Here is a 15,614-nt window from a genome sequence, read left to right on the forward strand (position 1 = left end):
TGATTTTCTATTAAAATATGCTATTACAATTTTTTCTTAATTTGGCTTTTTTCCATTTTAGAACACTATCTGACTCTTTAAAAAAATTATACTCCCTCCAAAACAGGACTGAAGAACCATTTACTTCTCTTACCTTTACTTACTGACAGGAGAAGATTAGGATCTCTTGGGTGGAATTTCAACTCATTGATAGCATTTCCATGGCCAACATAGTGCTACAATAAATTTAAACATTTTAAATTTCATAGCTCAAAAACCAACACATTGCCTTTCAGCATTTCTATTCATTAAGGGAATAGAAAAAGTTTCACTTAAGGGGCTGGGGATTTAGCTCAGCGGCAAAAGCGCCTGCCTGGCAAGCGCAAGGTCGTGAGTTCGGTTCCCGGTACCGGAGAAAAACCAAAAAACCAAAAAAAAAAAAGTTTCACTTAAAGTAGTGGTTTTCAACCTTAGCTGCAAATCAGAATTGCCCAGGAAACTGAAAGAAAAAATATGCTCAAATTTCACTTGTAGACAATCTTAACAGACTGAAGTAACACAGACTGAAGAATAGGATTTAAATTATCCTCAGGTGCTTCTACTGTGCATTAAACATAAATAGAACCAACTAAAGTGATTTATAAAACCTCTCTTCATAGCAACATCCTAGCCTGGGCTTTACCTTCTATTTATTTCACTAGAAGATGCCCTTCAATCTGTAACCACCAGCTTGGAAAACCTGCTATGGCTCATTTAAAGCCTCTCAAAGGGGCCAGGGAAATAGCTCAGTGGCACAAGCGCCTGCTTGACAAGCGCAAGGTCCTGAGTTCGATCCCCAGTACCAAAAAAATTAAATAAATAAATAAATAAATAAATAAAGCCTCTCAAAGCAAACTAAGCAAGGAAGGGAATGATTTAAGAGCATCCCATCTGTTCCTTAATTTGTATTACCCAGTGTCATAAAAGCCTCAAAAGACCTGTCTTTTAAAAAGCAGTAAGTGAGGTACAAATCAAATCAGAAATCATTGTCTACGGCCATACCACCTTGAACGTGCTCCAATCTATTTTTTTTTTTTTTTTTTTTGGTTTTTTTTTCCAGTACCAGGAATCGAACTCATGACCTTACACTTGCCAGGGAGGTGCTATGCTGGCAAATGCTAAATCCCTAGCCCACCATGCCCCAATCTCATCTGATCTCGGAAGCTAAGCACAGTCAGGCATGGTTAGTACGTGGATGGGAGAAATTGTAGTCACGGATTAGTGACTATTAGTTAAAATTTTAATTTTAAACTATTAGTTTAAAATTCAACATAGTTAAATTTTCACAGATATGCATTCAAAAGCAGCTCTACAATTTAACCAGAAAACCCACCTTTATACACTGCATTGTTATGGGATTAATTATCCTTATTATGCCTCTGGATCCAGCTACAGCCAGCAAAGGATGACTTGTATTGCTATCATAGGTCCATGCACAAGTATAAAAGTTTTCATCAGCCTAAGAAATGCCACAGTTAAGAAATAATGTGGTTTTCAATAGTGTTTACTATTTATTGAACTAGTAGTGCTGAAACAGCCCACGGACTATGGGTAAACCAGTGGAGGTAGGTGTTACAATTAAATGTAATTTACAAAACCAGGTATTTAGTCCTGAGGCTCTACTTTGCTGACTATCAATCTCTAAATAAGTAACTATTCCATTTCCTTCCTTCTCCTGTGTAAGGTCTTCCTAATGTGGCAACAGTTCACTCCTTTCCATATCATCTAGAAGACTGACTATCCTTCCCTAGTCTTCTTTTTTAAGTTTTTCAAATGAATCTAAAAGAAACACTTTATTGCCCAGCTTTTATTACTCTGGCTTTCACAGTTTTTCCTTTTCTTTGTAACTCACACTTTGCAATTTCTCTTTTTCTTTGTAAAGGACATTGTGCAATTTTTTTATTCTCTAAATTTTATGATTATTTTTTCCATCTAGGTTTCACTGATCAAATATTTGGAATGAATGCCAGGCACAGCTTCTGATCACGCCAAGTTCATCATTAAAACTATATCATAAAATTCTAGGCAAGGGTGAAGAAAGACATTTTACCTAGTTTCCTCTAACATTTTCTATGACTGGATTCCTAATGCTCGTCTTCAGCCACCTGCACCTCCCCAACACATCCGCCCATGGATTGCTAAGGGAATCCAAGGATTCCCTTGGGTGATAGTGACATTGAAGGAACAGTGCTAGCTATAGTTCAGGAAGGACAGTAACTTTGAGAAGTTAATTTTGAGTTTTGGTGTATTTCATGAAAATAAACATCTTTGACCAAAGATATTCAAAACCCAGGAAAGGATACATCAGCATCCACATAAGATTGCAATAACCGGATTTCTCCTTGTGAATGACATTCATATAAGGTAACCTAATAAAAACAAAAATACAGTGAACTTCATCTCAAGTATGGAAACCCACTCTGCTTTTAAACATTCTAGTCACAATTACTGTATCTCTTAAATATACAACCGAACCTATTGCTTTTAGCTCCTTTAAGCTTACAAATTCACAGAAGCCATTATAAAACCTAACACATTTTACACAATATCCAGAGTATATTAAGTATTTTAGTAATCATAGTTTCTACTTTCAATTATTTAAACGTGCATTTCATCCATGTAACTCCATCCAAATTTTCAAAGCAAGTAAAAGTAAAAACCCTAAAGTAATGGTAGTTTATGGTAGTTTATCATCTTTTAAAGAAATTGTTAACAAGAGAGTCTGGCATCATAGAGAAATGATGGATATTTAAGGAAGCAGATATAGTTACCTTAATATTAATGTTACACAATGTACACATGGATCAAAACATCACATGATACCCCATACATACATATAATTTTTTATGATGTTATGTATCAATTGTAAGTAAAAAGTCTTTGGACAGTTACAAACCACTAGTAACATACAAAAAAAGTCTACCATTTGCCTAATAATGAATTCTTTTTTCTTAGACACAGCTGATCATATACTTTTTCATGTGTGGTTACCTTTTCATTTGTTATATGCTCTAAAATTAAAAATATACACATTATATACAATTTTGTAACACTGCTTTTTTATAAATTTCTTTCCACTTTTATGATAGCTTACTTAGTCACATTAACAAAACCCTATTAAAATGGTATATTATCTAACTATATTAAATTCAAAAATACCCTCCACATTAATATTCTGAAAAAATTTTTATATGGCTGACAACTAGGTTATGTCTTACAAGGTAATTCCATTTTCTTTCTTCCATTTAAGGATAACCTAACAAGAAAGACTTTTTATAATTCAAACTACCTAACACCCTTCAATGTCATTTTAATTAGAAATCATTTTTGTTAGATGGCTCAGAACACTGCAGTAAGCCTATGCGAGGACAAATTGCACCAATTCTGGTACTATTATGGCCAAGATGGTAAAGTAGTATAACACTAGGTTTAATGTTTAAAAAAGTGGATTCAAAATTAATTAATGGACTACACTGCCTTCTAGAAACAATAACCTCAATCTTTTCATGAAATTAAATCACTCTTCCTATGACTTGTTATTTTCAAAGAATTGGGGAACTAGGCTACATTTCACACAACCTACAGACTAGCTGAAAACCAAGAAAAGCTCTTATCGAAAGTTATTAACTGTAGTGGTTGGGCTGGACAGTTGGGAGTCTGAGGCAGGAGAAGAGGCCAGCCTGGGCTAGATAGTGAATACAAGGCCAGCCTGAGCAACATAGCAAGACCCTGTCTCAAAAGGAGAAAAAAAAAAAAAAAAAACCCACAAATGTCAGTGGTTAACTTTCAAATATTTAGAATTTCAACTGTGTCAAATAGTAAAAGCACCAGCATCTTAAATGCAATTAAAATTCCTTAAAGGAGAGCCCAGGAAAAAACTACCTAAAGTTGGAAGTTTACATTTTAGAAAACATACAAGGATTTAGCCCAGAATGCATAGTACGTGTTTCTACTATTTTTAAACTATAAGGAAAGAAAGTAGTTTAGAAAAATGCTGACATATGACAAATACTGAACTTATAACTCCTATTACCAGGTTAATTTTGACGGAAACAGAACAAAAACACAAGGAAAGAAAAACAAATACAGGAAACCAGTGGTGCATATTAAAAACCATGATCTTTTACTTCTCTAAGAATTTTAGCACAATTACAGAAAAAGCATAAAATTTAATTTACTTAACTAGGTAACTAATAACAGTTCTGATTCACCTCTTTGAACTGAGGGTGGAAGAAGTGACTTTTATGTGTTGAGCTGAGGGTGGAAGAAGGGCTTTTATGTGTTGACAAATCATATGCAATTCATCTATTTCCTTCACATTTTTTCTGAATACATTAATATATTTCTACTCCATTCACGTTCCCTGGAAAGCATGAGGGAATCTTGTTCTCCACTTACTTAGAACTGGACGTAATAAATAAATAAATCTTTGCAATCCACCTCTTGTTTAAATAAAAACTAATGGTTTATGTTAAAATGTCCAGCACTTCTCTCAACCTACTTCTCTCAGTTCAAGATACAGCACTTTTCAGTTCCTTAAAAAGCAAACTCAAACGTTTATTGTGAATAATTAAAACTTCCCAAACTATTTTTTAAATCCACTGGATTTATGTTAAATTTATAAGGTCATTAATTACATTATTTTTAAAAATCAGACTTCTTATCCTATTTTGAATAATGAATAATAAAAATCACTTTTTAAAAAGTCAGTTCTCTCCACTACTCAAAGTATTTTTAAGAAAACATAAAACCTGTTTCATGAACAATTGCAAATAAAGAGGTATTTTCTAGCCATGAACAGCAGTTTTAACTTGACAACTTGAAAGTTCCCCTTTTATACAAAAAAATCACATGGCTACACAAAATTTAAAATCATTCCATTCAAATATCATATTAACATATTCAACAGTTAAGCCAAATGCCATGTAGACCCCTTATCACTCACTCTGTTGCTTCCTACAGTTGCGAATACTAATGGATCTCCTTCTTTACTGTGCCAGTTAAACTGAACTCCAAACAATGGTTGGTTATGATCTTCCTATAAAATAATCATGAAATAAGAAAACTTAGTATCTTAAGAAAGCAAAAAATTGTAGTAAACTAACCTTAACCTGTCTTTCTCCAAAATTTAATTATCTTGTATATCATACACAAGCTAACTTTTGATAATAAAACTAAAATATATCTATTAGATAAGTTTTTACATACTAAAATACTGTGTCTGATAAAGTTTTATAACAAAGACTTAGATCACAGGTTAGTTAACGACTTACCTATGAGAACACCGATATTGTCTTTTATTTTCTAAACCCTACCATATTTTAAATCATAAGAAATTGGATTATTTCGATAGATATAGTGAACCACTTAGGCCATGAGAACACTCCATTCTGGAACAGAAAACCAGCAAATAGCCTTAAAAAGGTAACACAGCTTCTTTGGCATTCACTTTTATTAAGCTTAATTTCCCCCTTTTAAGTGAAGCATATTAGAGTCAATTCAAATCACCACTTTTGTTTTCTCCTATAGAAATAACTGTAACTAATCCTTTCTTTTTTTTTTTTTTTTTTTCCAGACAGGATCTCACTGCGTAGGACAGGCTGGCCTTCAATGCCTATGTAGCCCAGCGTGGCCTTGAAATCACAGAGATCCTCCTGCCTCAGCCTCCTGAGTGCTGGGATTACAGGCGTGTGCCAACACACCCAGCTTTAGGTTCACTTTAAGGTAATGTTTTCACTTGTAAAGTTTAACAACTTTATTTTCTTATCATCTGAAAAGCCGCAGTTTTCAGCTTTTGAAATATTTAAATGGCAATTAAAAACACCTTCCAGATATAGCACCTAAAACTAATAAAATAACAAAGAGACTAATAAGACACATTTGTAAGATTACAGTGTTATTTATAATGAGACTCCTTTTATAAGATATAATTTATACACTGAGCACTTAATTTTTGCTACTCAGGCAAGAAAATGGCATGTAGCCACAGCTCTTTATGCTTTCCTGAGACTTAACCTACAAAGGTATGTTACATATTTAGAAAAAGCTTTAGCTTACCTACATACAAGATAAACTACATTTTCCCTCAGGAAAATAACACCAAATTTTATAAAGCAGAAAATGGACATATAAAAGAAAACATCTACAATAAACATCATGAGCTGGGCAAGGTGGCACATGCTTGTAATCCCAGAACTTGGGAGGCTGAGGCAGGAGGATTGCTTGAGTTTAAAGTCAGCCTGGGCTACATAGTGAGTTCAGTGACACCCTGACCTACATAGCAAGACACTCCCCCACAAAAAATTCTTTTTTATGAAGTGAAAATGCTACTAAAAATGCAGTAATTTAAATAACCCTAATTCATTCTTTTCCTCAAATAGTGAATATTTAAAAATTTTTTGGAAATTTCATACCATTTTCTTTCAATACAATAAAGCACAAAGGTTAAACTTTTTAAAACTTGTGCAGAGTAAGGCATCTGTTTCACTTTATAATGACTCCTCAGTTAATGGTTCATATTCAGCTCTTCAATAACTGGAACCAGTAGTGGCTCATGTTTTTAAGTTTCTCTAAAACATGAAGAGTAACTTCCTAAATCTCTTATTTAAATCAACAAACAACAAAGCAAAACCAGCTTCAATGCTCAGTATTACACATAAAAACAAAAAGCAACCCCAAAAACAAAATGTTGGATAGATTGTAAGAAATACGCCGTTTCAACTATCAAGAACAAAAATCAAAACAATCAAACCTTCAAAGCACTGTAACTTTAAAATATTTAACATGTGACAGTATCTTGAAAATGTATGCCACTGAAAAGTAATTCTGAAGCCCAGCACTCAGCCCAAAACCTATCTTTCTGTACATACCTTGAGACTGTTCACACATTTAAAAGAATATTTGCACTTCTTTGATTTCCATTTTCCCTTTCCCCAACTTTTCCTTCCAGGTGCATTTGGAGTATTTGTAGGTGTATCAGGGCGTTCGGTATTTGTCCCACTTTCTATACTGACAGCATCATCCTGTAAACAGTAAATCAGAAAAAAATGCATGAAAAGGTAATACTGTTTTAGCAGCAAAGGACTTTACTGGAAAGACGCTGACTGACCCAAAGGTGTGCCAAAAAAACATGGAAAAATCTATGGATTAAAAAATACAGCTACACATTAGAAGCAGATATTTTGTATTTTAGAAAAAATGTACCTACTTTATCGTACCGGGTCATTTAATCTTAATAGATCTTCACAAAAGGCACTACTGATAAAGAAATGCTGAAATCTAACCATTCTCTTGCTGGGAAGGGTTGCTGGGATTTAATCTCAAAACTGTGACTAATAAATCTTACTGATCTGTATGTCTCTGAAGTTCATCTGACTGCTACACAGTTTGGAGGATGGGGATGGGTCATGATTTGAGACAGGAGCATTAATCCTTTCCACTTCAGATGTAGATTTTTAAAACACTGTTACTCAAACTCTGCTTATTTATAATCAACCATTTAATTTTTTTAAAGTCTTGTAAGTCTTTGCTATTTGTACATGAAATCTGCCTCACAGTTTTAAAGAAATATTAGTCTTACATTACTACACACTCTTCATAGGTCAAGTGAAATTCTTCTAAATGTACAAATGACCGCAGGAAATCTTGAAAATGCTTCTAATTCATTTCTTACCTCTTATCTCCCATCTAAGAAGATATACTAATGGCTTTTTTATCTTAGAAGAGGATTTCACTACCTCCTTTGATTAAAGATTCCAGTGTGTTCTTTGGAATAAAAAGATTTCTTTAAATCTATGACCCCAGGGCACTTGTCCTAAATTCATTCCAAAGGAAGCTTTTTTCCCCATGAAGTGCCTATTAACATCTGTGAGAACAATGTAGCAAACAGTGCCTTTAGGGTCTATTTCTAAAGCACAGCTTCCCAAAGCTGGCTTTATATTACAGAAGGTTAAAAATTAACTGAAATGTCAAAAGGTATAGAAAAATCGTATTAATTCACTTAAGATTATATACCAAACAGTTCTTGGGGCTCTTCAAATTTCAAATGGCTCCAAAATGAAAATGTTTTTGTGAAATAGTGAAAAAGATCTTATTGTGGAACATACTGATTATGTAATATAAAAAAAGGGAATGAAGTGGGTAAGTAGCATAGAATAATTGCTCAAATATTTCAATTGTAATTTAGTGTAACTGTAATTCATCCTTATGGAAATGGAAAATGAAAATTTTTACTGTTGCATTCCTGGTTGAAATCAGTTTTTGCTTCTCCCCATCATAGTTAAAATCTAGTGTAGGAAACAATTCAATGTAACAATGAGAAACTGCACACTTGCTAGCTATCAGATTACAGCCCTCTTCACTTTCTTTAAAGTATCATACAATTCTTTTTAAGTTACAGATGAATAATGACATGCAGATTGTCTCCATAAAAGTTCAAAGATACTTCCCTTTCACTCAGTGGAAAAAAGTTTTTTCTCCATTTGTAATTCATCTTTACATTTTTTTTGTTTCATACAAATTTGTACTGTTTTGACTTTTCTGGTTAACTGGTTTTAACATTCACCTGGTTCCTTCAAATGAGTAAAATAAAATTTTAAGTAACGTTTGATTGCTTTTATTTTCCAGAAAAATTTCCGTAACAGTAGAGAGAAAGGAAATAAAAAAAAACACTCTTCAACATTTATATACCAGCTTCTTTACGTTCAGACTAAACACTGAGCAGACAATCAGGAGGCCACATAAAACCTGTCAGTAGCAGGGCACACTGAACATTTTACTTCTGACCATTTCATTTACCTATCTCTTCCCAGGGCCAGCCACGACAGAATCGAATGGAATGTGGTATCATCAAAATGCTTTCATTTATCTTTAAAATAAAACAGCCGGACACGGTGGCTCACACCTGTAATCTCAGGACTCGGGAGACTCAGGCAGGAGGATCCAGATTGTTGGGAGTTCAAGGCCAGCCTGGGTTACAAAGTGAGCTCAAGGCCAGCCTGAACTGCATAGCGATACCCTGTCTCAAAAAGACAAAAAAACTAAAACAAAATAAAATAAACTATTTGCTAAGTGACTAGTATGTGTCCAGGATGACTTCCACCCTACCTTCTCCTCAAAGAATAGAATACTGTGTGACAGATAAGGCGCTACTATCCTCATTTGCCCAGCAAGGAACCTGCCATAGTAACTTAAATCAAAAGACATGCCTCCACACTGAACCTCCTCATCTCTAACCACAACCACAATTATTTTTCCAGAAGCTAACCACACAGGCATATGACCTTAAGAAGTTTGATAAAATGACAAACAATAATTTAAAAAATGTTCTTCAAGCCGGGCGTGGTGGCACACGCCTGTAATCCCAGCACTCGGGAGGCTGAGGCAGGAGGTTCATTGTGAGTTCAAGATCAGCCTGGGCTGCAAAGTGAGCTCGAGGCCAGCCTGAACTGCATAGAGACCCTGTCTCAAAAAGAAAAAAAAAAAACTTCTTCAAGTCTTTGACTCACTTTAACAGCAGTAGCCGGGGATATGGCTCAGCGATACAAGCGCCTGCCTGGCAAGCGCAAGGTCCCGAGTTCGATTCCCGGTGCAAAAAAAAAAAACAAAAAAAAACAGTAGGAAATGCTCAGGTTATCTTACCCAAATCAAAAGCACTTTCTTCCCCCTGTTTATGCCCTTTCATCATTATTCAAATACCTTAATAATAAAACCACTGCCTCTGATATTTTTTCCTGAATTTATTTTTATCCAATTTCTACACTCCCTTCCCTAAACTATGTTTTAGATTAAGTCTTGGATAGAATTCGGAAAGTATATAAAATCAAGTGGGGAAAAACTGCATCTCAATTTTCATCATTTTAAACTGAAATTTAGCGCTTCTACTATAGTGAAGGTGTTACACATGCCAATGTTACTATAATTATTTTTCTGGGTCAATGGAAATCAGGAATTTATATCACATCTACTAAGTATCCCTTACCCAAAAATACTCGAAACCGGAAGTGTTTCAGATTCCTTTGTTTTTCACTTTGGACTATATATATACACAAGTTCAGCATCCTAAATCCAAAAAGTTGAAATCTGAAATGCTTCAAAACCCAAAACACTGGGGCTGGGAATATAGCTCAGGGGCACAGCGCCTGCCTGGCAAGCACAAAGTCCTGTGTTCAATTCCCAGCACCAAAAAAAAAAAAAAAAAAAAAAAAACCAAAACACTGAATACCTGATAAACAGTTTCAACCGGGAATGGTGGTGCACACCTGTAATTCCAGCTCCTGGGAGGAAGGGGCAAGATCACTGCAAATTTGAGGCCAGCCTGGGCTACAAAGTGAATTTAAGGCTGGCAGTGAATTCAAGGCCAACATAGCGAAACCCTATCTCAAAAAGACAAAAAACAAAATTTTAAGAATTTCAGTTTTGGATTTTCAAAGTAGTAATGCCTACCTGTATAACTGCTATAGAATGTGAAAAATAAGCCCATTACTACTTTCAAACCCACTGCTAGATCTTGATCCTTAATGTGCTAAAGAAATATGTACATTTGTACATTTTAAAATCGTTTCTTCTTTGAGGTGCTGGGGATCTAACATGAGGCCTCCCACATGCTACCCAAGATCCCTCCACTCAGGTATATCCCTAGTCCCAAACATTTCTAAAAAACGTATTTTAGAATTTCATAACGGACTTTGAAATCTTATATACTGTACTTTGTACGCTTTAAAATATCCTGCAAAGACTCCCCAGGATTCGTTAAGGTGCCCGAGGAACACACCAAAAAAAAAAATAATAATAGTAACAATAATAACAACTTTCATTTTATTTTTCCCCTGAATTTTTCCTCATTCTAAATAGGTGTGACACTTAAAATACACTCTGCCTGATTATTAGACAGGTACAAGAGTGAGAAGTAGTGTGATCAGTAATACGTAATAATTTTAATACATAGTTAACATTGGTATAGTACTTAATATGGGGCAGGTACTCTAAGCACTTTATTTTACACTGCACATCATTTAATCCTTACACTCCACTGAACGCTTACCTAAATACAGGTCTTCACCACCTTCTTTATTTTAAAAACTTTCAAAGGAGAAATACCCCCTCCCGCTCCCTCATTCCGCTCCTCCTACAGGAGAGCCGCCGGGGCACACCCATCTCCAACGACAGGGGCAGACACGACAGCCCTTCGGTAAAGTCTCCCCAACTCTCAAGTCGAGGGGGTAGGCTCCCCAGCGCTCAGATCCCACAGGGACCGAGCAGTGACACGGCCCTAAACTCCCGTAAGAGCCCTTACACCGAAACGGCCTCTGCCCCTCCTGCTCATTCTCTTGGAAAAGTTTCTGCCGTGCCTTTTAAACTGCTTGAATCTCAGATCCGCAATCTCCCCTAAGTCCCCCAAAGGCCTCAACACTCCCCAGTCATCCGCAATAAGATCTCGGAGCAGCTCTCTCAGACCCCTGTAGCCCCTCCGAGCGCGCCCCGCGCCGAGTTTCCAACCGCTCCCGGCCCGCAGCGCCAAGTTCGGGTCCTGCGCACGCCGCGCTCCCCGCCGGGGACCCCGTCCCTCCCCCACGGCGCCCGCCGCCCCCGCTTCCCAGAACTTGAAACTTCACTCCGCGGTCCCGGGGCTGCCGGGCGCTGTACTCACGTTCTCATCTCCAGAGAGGTCCGGGTTGCTGTTCTCGTCGCTGCTCAGCTTCTGCTTCTTGGCCGCAGGCATGTCTGTTCCCGCCGGCGCTGTCGACACTTCCCTCTCGGACATATTCCTCCGCCTCCCTCCAGGTTCCTGCCGCCTCGGGCGGGGCCTCCGCCACACCGCCGTCAAGCAAGCCCGTCCGGAGCTTGCCGCAAAGCTGCCACTGCCGCCGCCACCTCCACTGCTCCCCCCACTGTCGCAAATCGCGCCCAGCCGCCGAGGCGGGCGAGCATGCGACCCCGCCACACTGCTGAAAAAGGGGCGCGCGCGCGCGCGCCCGCCTGCGCAGCTTCCTGGCTCTTTCCCTGTCCCTACACCAGTCCTGCCGTTTTCCCGCCGCCCTCCCCGCAGTTTGCACGGAGGTGTACGATCCGCTGCTTTAAGAGGGCAGTATTTCGTATGTCTCCGTTCCCCACCACCGCCTCGAAAATAAGAGGCGGAACTCAAAGGGATGCTCCCTCACCCCCTTCTTCCTTCCAAAGACGTTTCATCCGCAATTGGCTCAATCCTTCGATCTCCGACCTGCTGCAAAGGAGCGAAAGTCTGTGGGATGGAGTAGACCACCAGTGTCCCAAGGGAGGGGAGAAATACAAGAAATCATCTCTTGCTGTAGCTATGCATTAAAGGGTCCCAGTATTGTACTCGGAGAGTAACTTTTCCCCGTGTTTCCAGAACTGTTCATAACTTCGTTTTTGTTTGAAGATAGAAATTCAAACACGATGCACTGCTTCATACTGGCCACCCCCATCTGGCAAATGGAAGAGGCCCACCAAAAGATGCGCATGCGCCGAAGCGTATTCTCGCGCTCGGATGTTGGAGCCACCTCCTCCAAGCCACTCCTCTTTTTGAATTGTGGGTCACCGAACCAGGTAGTTTTCTACCAGGCTTGCAAAGCCCCGATGTTGGTTTCAACGCGCTACCAAACCGTACTCTAGAGGCTATGCAAATTCTTGACGAATATTTTTTCTGAGGCATAATTATTGCAATAAATGATTATCCCCCCCCTTACTGGTTAAGGTTTACATAGAAATGTCTTTAAATTACAAAATTGTAGACTCCAGTGAGGTGCTCTTTTGACTGTTAAAGATTATTAGTGCTCAGTCATAAAAAGCAAAGACCTGCAAGCCAATGGTATCTCCAAGAAATGAGATTGTGAGACTCAAGCGACTGGCTATATTTTTTTGTATATCAGATACAATAACATATTAGAAAAAGGCAGCGAAATTGTCATACTTTACCAAAATACTTTACCAAAATAGATCACATCTCTCTGGACGCTTCACTGTGCCCAATACATTGTTGAGCCTTCTGGATTTGTTGAGTGGGCCACGAAGCCCTGTAACTAAAGGAGCGGTAGTCAATTTTGTTTTAATTGTGGTTTTTTGAAACAGGGTCTCACTATGTAGTTCAAGCTAGCCTTGAACTCACTATGTAGCCCAAGCTGAGCTGGAATTTACAAGGATCCTTCTTTCTCCACCCCCTGAGTGTTGGGATTACACGTGTTCCTACCGCTTTTTTTTTTTTTTTTTTTCCTTTTTGAGAGAGGGTCTGGCTATGCAGCCTACCCCCTTTTTAAAGAATATAATCGCGACTCTTTCTGGGCCTTAGTGTCCTTATTGGTAAAAATGAGATAGGAAGGGACAGTGGTAGTGGTGCTGGGTTTTTGGTAGGGTTTTTTTTCCCCTCTGGGGCTTGAACCCAGGGCCTTTGCACTGAGCTACATTTCCTGCCCCTTATACTAAGTTGCCCAAGCTGGGCTGTAACTTGGAATCCTTCTTCCTCAACCTCCCAGGGTGCTGGGTTACAAACCTGCCTGGGATTTAACATTTCTTGAGCATCCATTTGATAGTGTATATATTCTCTCTCTTAGACCTTATTATAACTCATAATGAATAACTAGAATGTCACATCTATAATATTCTGGTATTCCTGGATTACTTCTGCACCATAACTTTACAGTGAGAATTATCAGTTTTGTTATATGCAGATTCCAAGTCACTTTTCCTTTTAGAGATAGAGAACTCTGGACTGAGAATAAGAAGACAAAGATTAAAACAACAAATAAGAGTTTTATAATGAAAACAAAAAAAAAAGGAAGCTGAAAAAAAGTTAAAAGTCTTACTAATAATTGAAGTTATTACTGAACACTTCCAGTGTACCAGACAATTTTAAACACTTCTAAGTTGTCAAGAGATTCATGAGGCAGATAGAGTCAGCCACCAAGAAAGTAAGATGCACTTTAGTACGACATTTTCATGGGCAGAAACACACGCCCCTCTCTGTTGGAAGAATGCTTATGAAATATAGCTCTAGAAGTAAAGGATATGGACAAAAGCATTTCAGATCCAAATACTGCATGTGGGGTGAGGATCAGTGGGAGCTGCAAAGTGAGAGTCAACTTCTGGTCATTAAGTTAGAAAAGTGATAAATATTTAGGTAAAAGACATATATGGGAGGAAAATGCCTTCCAGCATTCATGCTATCTGTAACAAAGCAAAATTATTTTTGAAGAGTTTTATTACAAAACAGATTTTTTTTCCCTGATGGATAAAGGAAGGTAAGTAGAAATTAGTTTATATTCATTATTACTGTTAAATTTTATTCTGACACTTGTCAAAATGGTAAAGGAGATTTCAAGATTTTGATAGATGTCAAAACTATTGTAATAGGGGAGAGAGATCAGGCTTAACAATGTAGCATAGACACTAGGGATTTTTAGTCAAAGAGCAGACTTGGGGATTAGTGGGTGGAAAATTATGAAAAGGAGATGTCAGGGGTGGGGGATTCTTGCTAAGCTGATTTAATAGGATTCTTGCTGAAGGAAGGCCAGGGTGATCAGACATCACAGGTGGAAGATTCTCTCTGAAGACTTTACAGAATTACTGCTACAACTGAGTTAGGCAAGCTGAAGACAGAGTTCAAGGAAAAGATCTACTTGGCAAAAGGGCTCAGACCTGACTATAGTCTGTCAAGAAGAAAGTCTTGGTCACTAATTTAAGATACATAAAATATCACAGGTATTCTACTTAAAGTACTACTTCATGATGCTAACTTAATATATTAAAAAGTCCCAAGTTTCTCAGCCCTGAATTCCATCATGAAGGATTTCAGGAACCACCACAGTTGAAGAGTCTTACAATGTATATTTTACACAGGAAGAAATTTAGGCCTAGGATCATTTAACAGTTTATCCAAGGATACACAGCTCTTCGAGTGGCAGAACTAGAGATTCAGCCAGGAGTGGTAGCGCATGCCTATAGTCTCAACCCTTGGGAGGCTGAGACAGGAGGATCGCTCCAAGTTTGAGACCAGCTTGGGCTACATAGTGAGTTCAAGGCCAGTCTGAACTACATAGTGCAACCCTGTCTCAAAAAAAAAAAGCATATTTAATGTCGAGAATTTAGAGAAGTATTACCATTCTATATTTAAAACAATGAAACATTCTCATCCCATCTCCATTTACTGTTAGACTTTGCATAGAGAATTATTCACTCCTTTTGGATTAAATTATAGTTGTTTTGCCTCATCTTAATCACTACACTCCTTGAATTACATTTTTCTGCAGCTACACTGAAGAATAGTATTCTGTGTTTTTTAAAATTTGTTTTGCTTTTTTCAGTCAAAGTCTTAAACCAGAAAGTAATGTACTCTAACAAAGGGGAATAAATTTGGTAAAAACTGAACAAAGGTTTGCTATGTAACATTTTCTCCCTTCTCCCTCTCCACCTTTTTCTTCTTCAACAAAATGAACTTTCTAAGTACTCTAAAGGCTGTGGTTTTGACTATGATACATTTTTGGTAACTTTTATTTAAAAAAAGAGGGGGCCTCAGTGGCCACTCCCCTGACCCCTAGCATGACTGTGAGCACTGAGCTGAACCCTGGCATCTTCAGGAATCCTGG

General features: G+C 37.7%; 1 protein-coding gene and 1 long non-coding RNA gene across 4 annotated transcripts in view; one reads left to right on the forward strand and one right to left on the reverse strand.

Moving 5' to 3' along the window:
• The window catches only part of LOC102011431, a 22,226-nt gene extending 16,599 nt beyond the window's left edge, over positions 1-5,627 (forward strand). Inside the window, exon 4 of one of the 2 annotated variants that reach the window (XR_001233094.1) lies at positions 5,594-5,627. This is a non-coding gene — a long non-coding RNA (uncharacterized LOC102011431). The remainder of the gene's footprint in view (positions 1-5,593) is intronic. The other variant, XR_001233095.1, reaches the window with a different exon arrangement.
• The window catches only part of Eed (embryonic ectoderm development), a 26,387-nt gene extending 14,215 nt beyond the window's left edge, over positions 1-12,172 (reverse strand). Inside the window, exons 1-6 of one of the 2 annotated variants that reach the window (XM_005379744.2) lie at positions 11,666-12,172; positions 6,888-7,040; positions 4,964-5,056; positions 2,322-2,387; positions 1,352-1,477; positions 134-215 (exon numbers count right to left, since the gene is read on the reverse strand). In XM_005379744.2, the coding sequence (XP_005379801.1) occupies positions 134-215; positions 1,352-1,477; positions 2,322-2,387; positions 4,964-5,056; positions 6,888-7,040; positions 11,666-11,779 (634 nt within the window). In that variant the 5' untranslated portion in view covers positions 11,780-12,172. The remainder of the gene's footprint in view (positions 1-133; positions 216-1,351; positions 1,478-2,321; positions 2,388-4,963; positions 5,057-6,887; positions 7,041-11,665) is intronic. The other variant, XM_013511798.1, reaches the window with a different exon arrangement.
• Positions 12,173-15,614: the final 3,442 nt, after the last annotated feature.

The sequence above is a fragment of the Chinchilla lanigera genome, unplaced genomic scaffold (genome assembly GCF_000276665.1).
Source record: "Chinchilla lanigera isolate Chin_1 unplaced genomic scaffold, ChiLan1.0 scaffold00013, whole genome shotgun sequence".
Classification (NCBI taxonomy): Eukaryota; Metazoa; Chordata; class Mammalia; order Rodentia; family Chinchillidae; genus Chinchilla; species Chinchilla lanigera.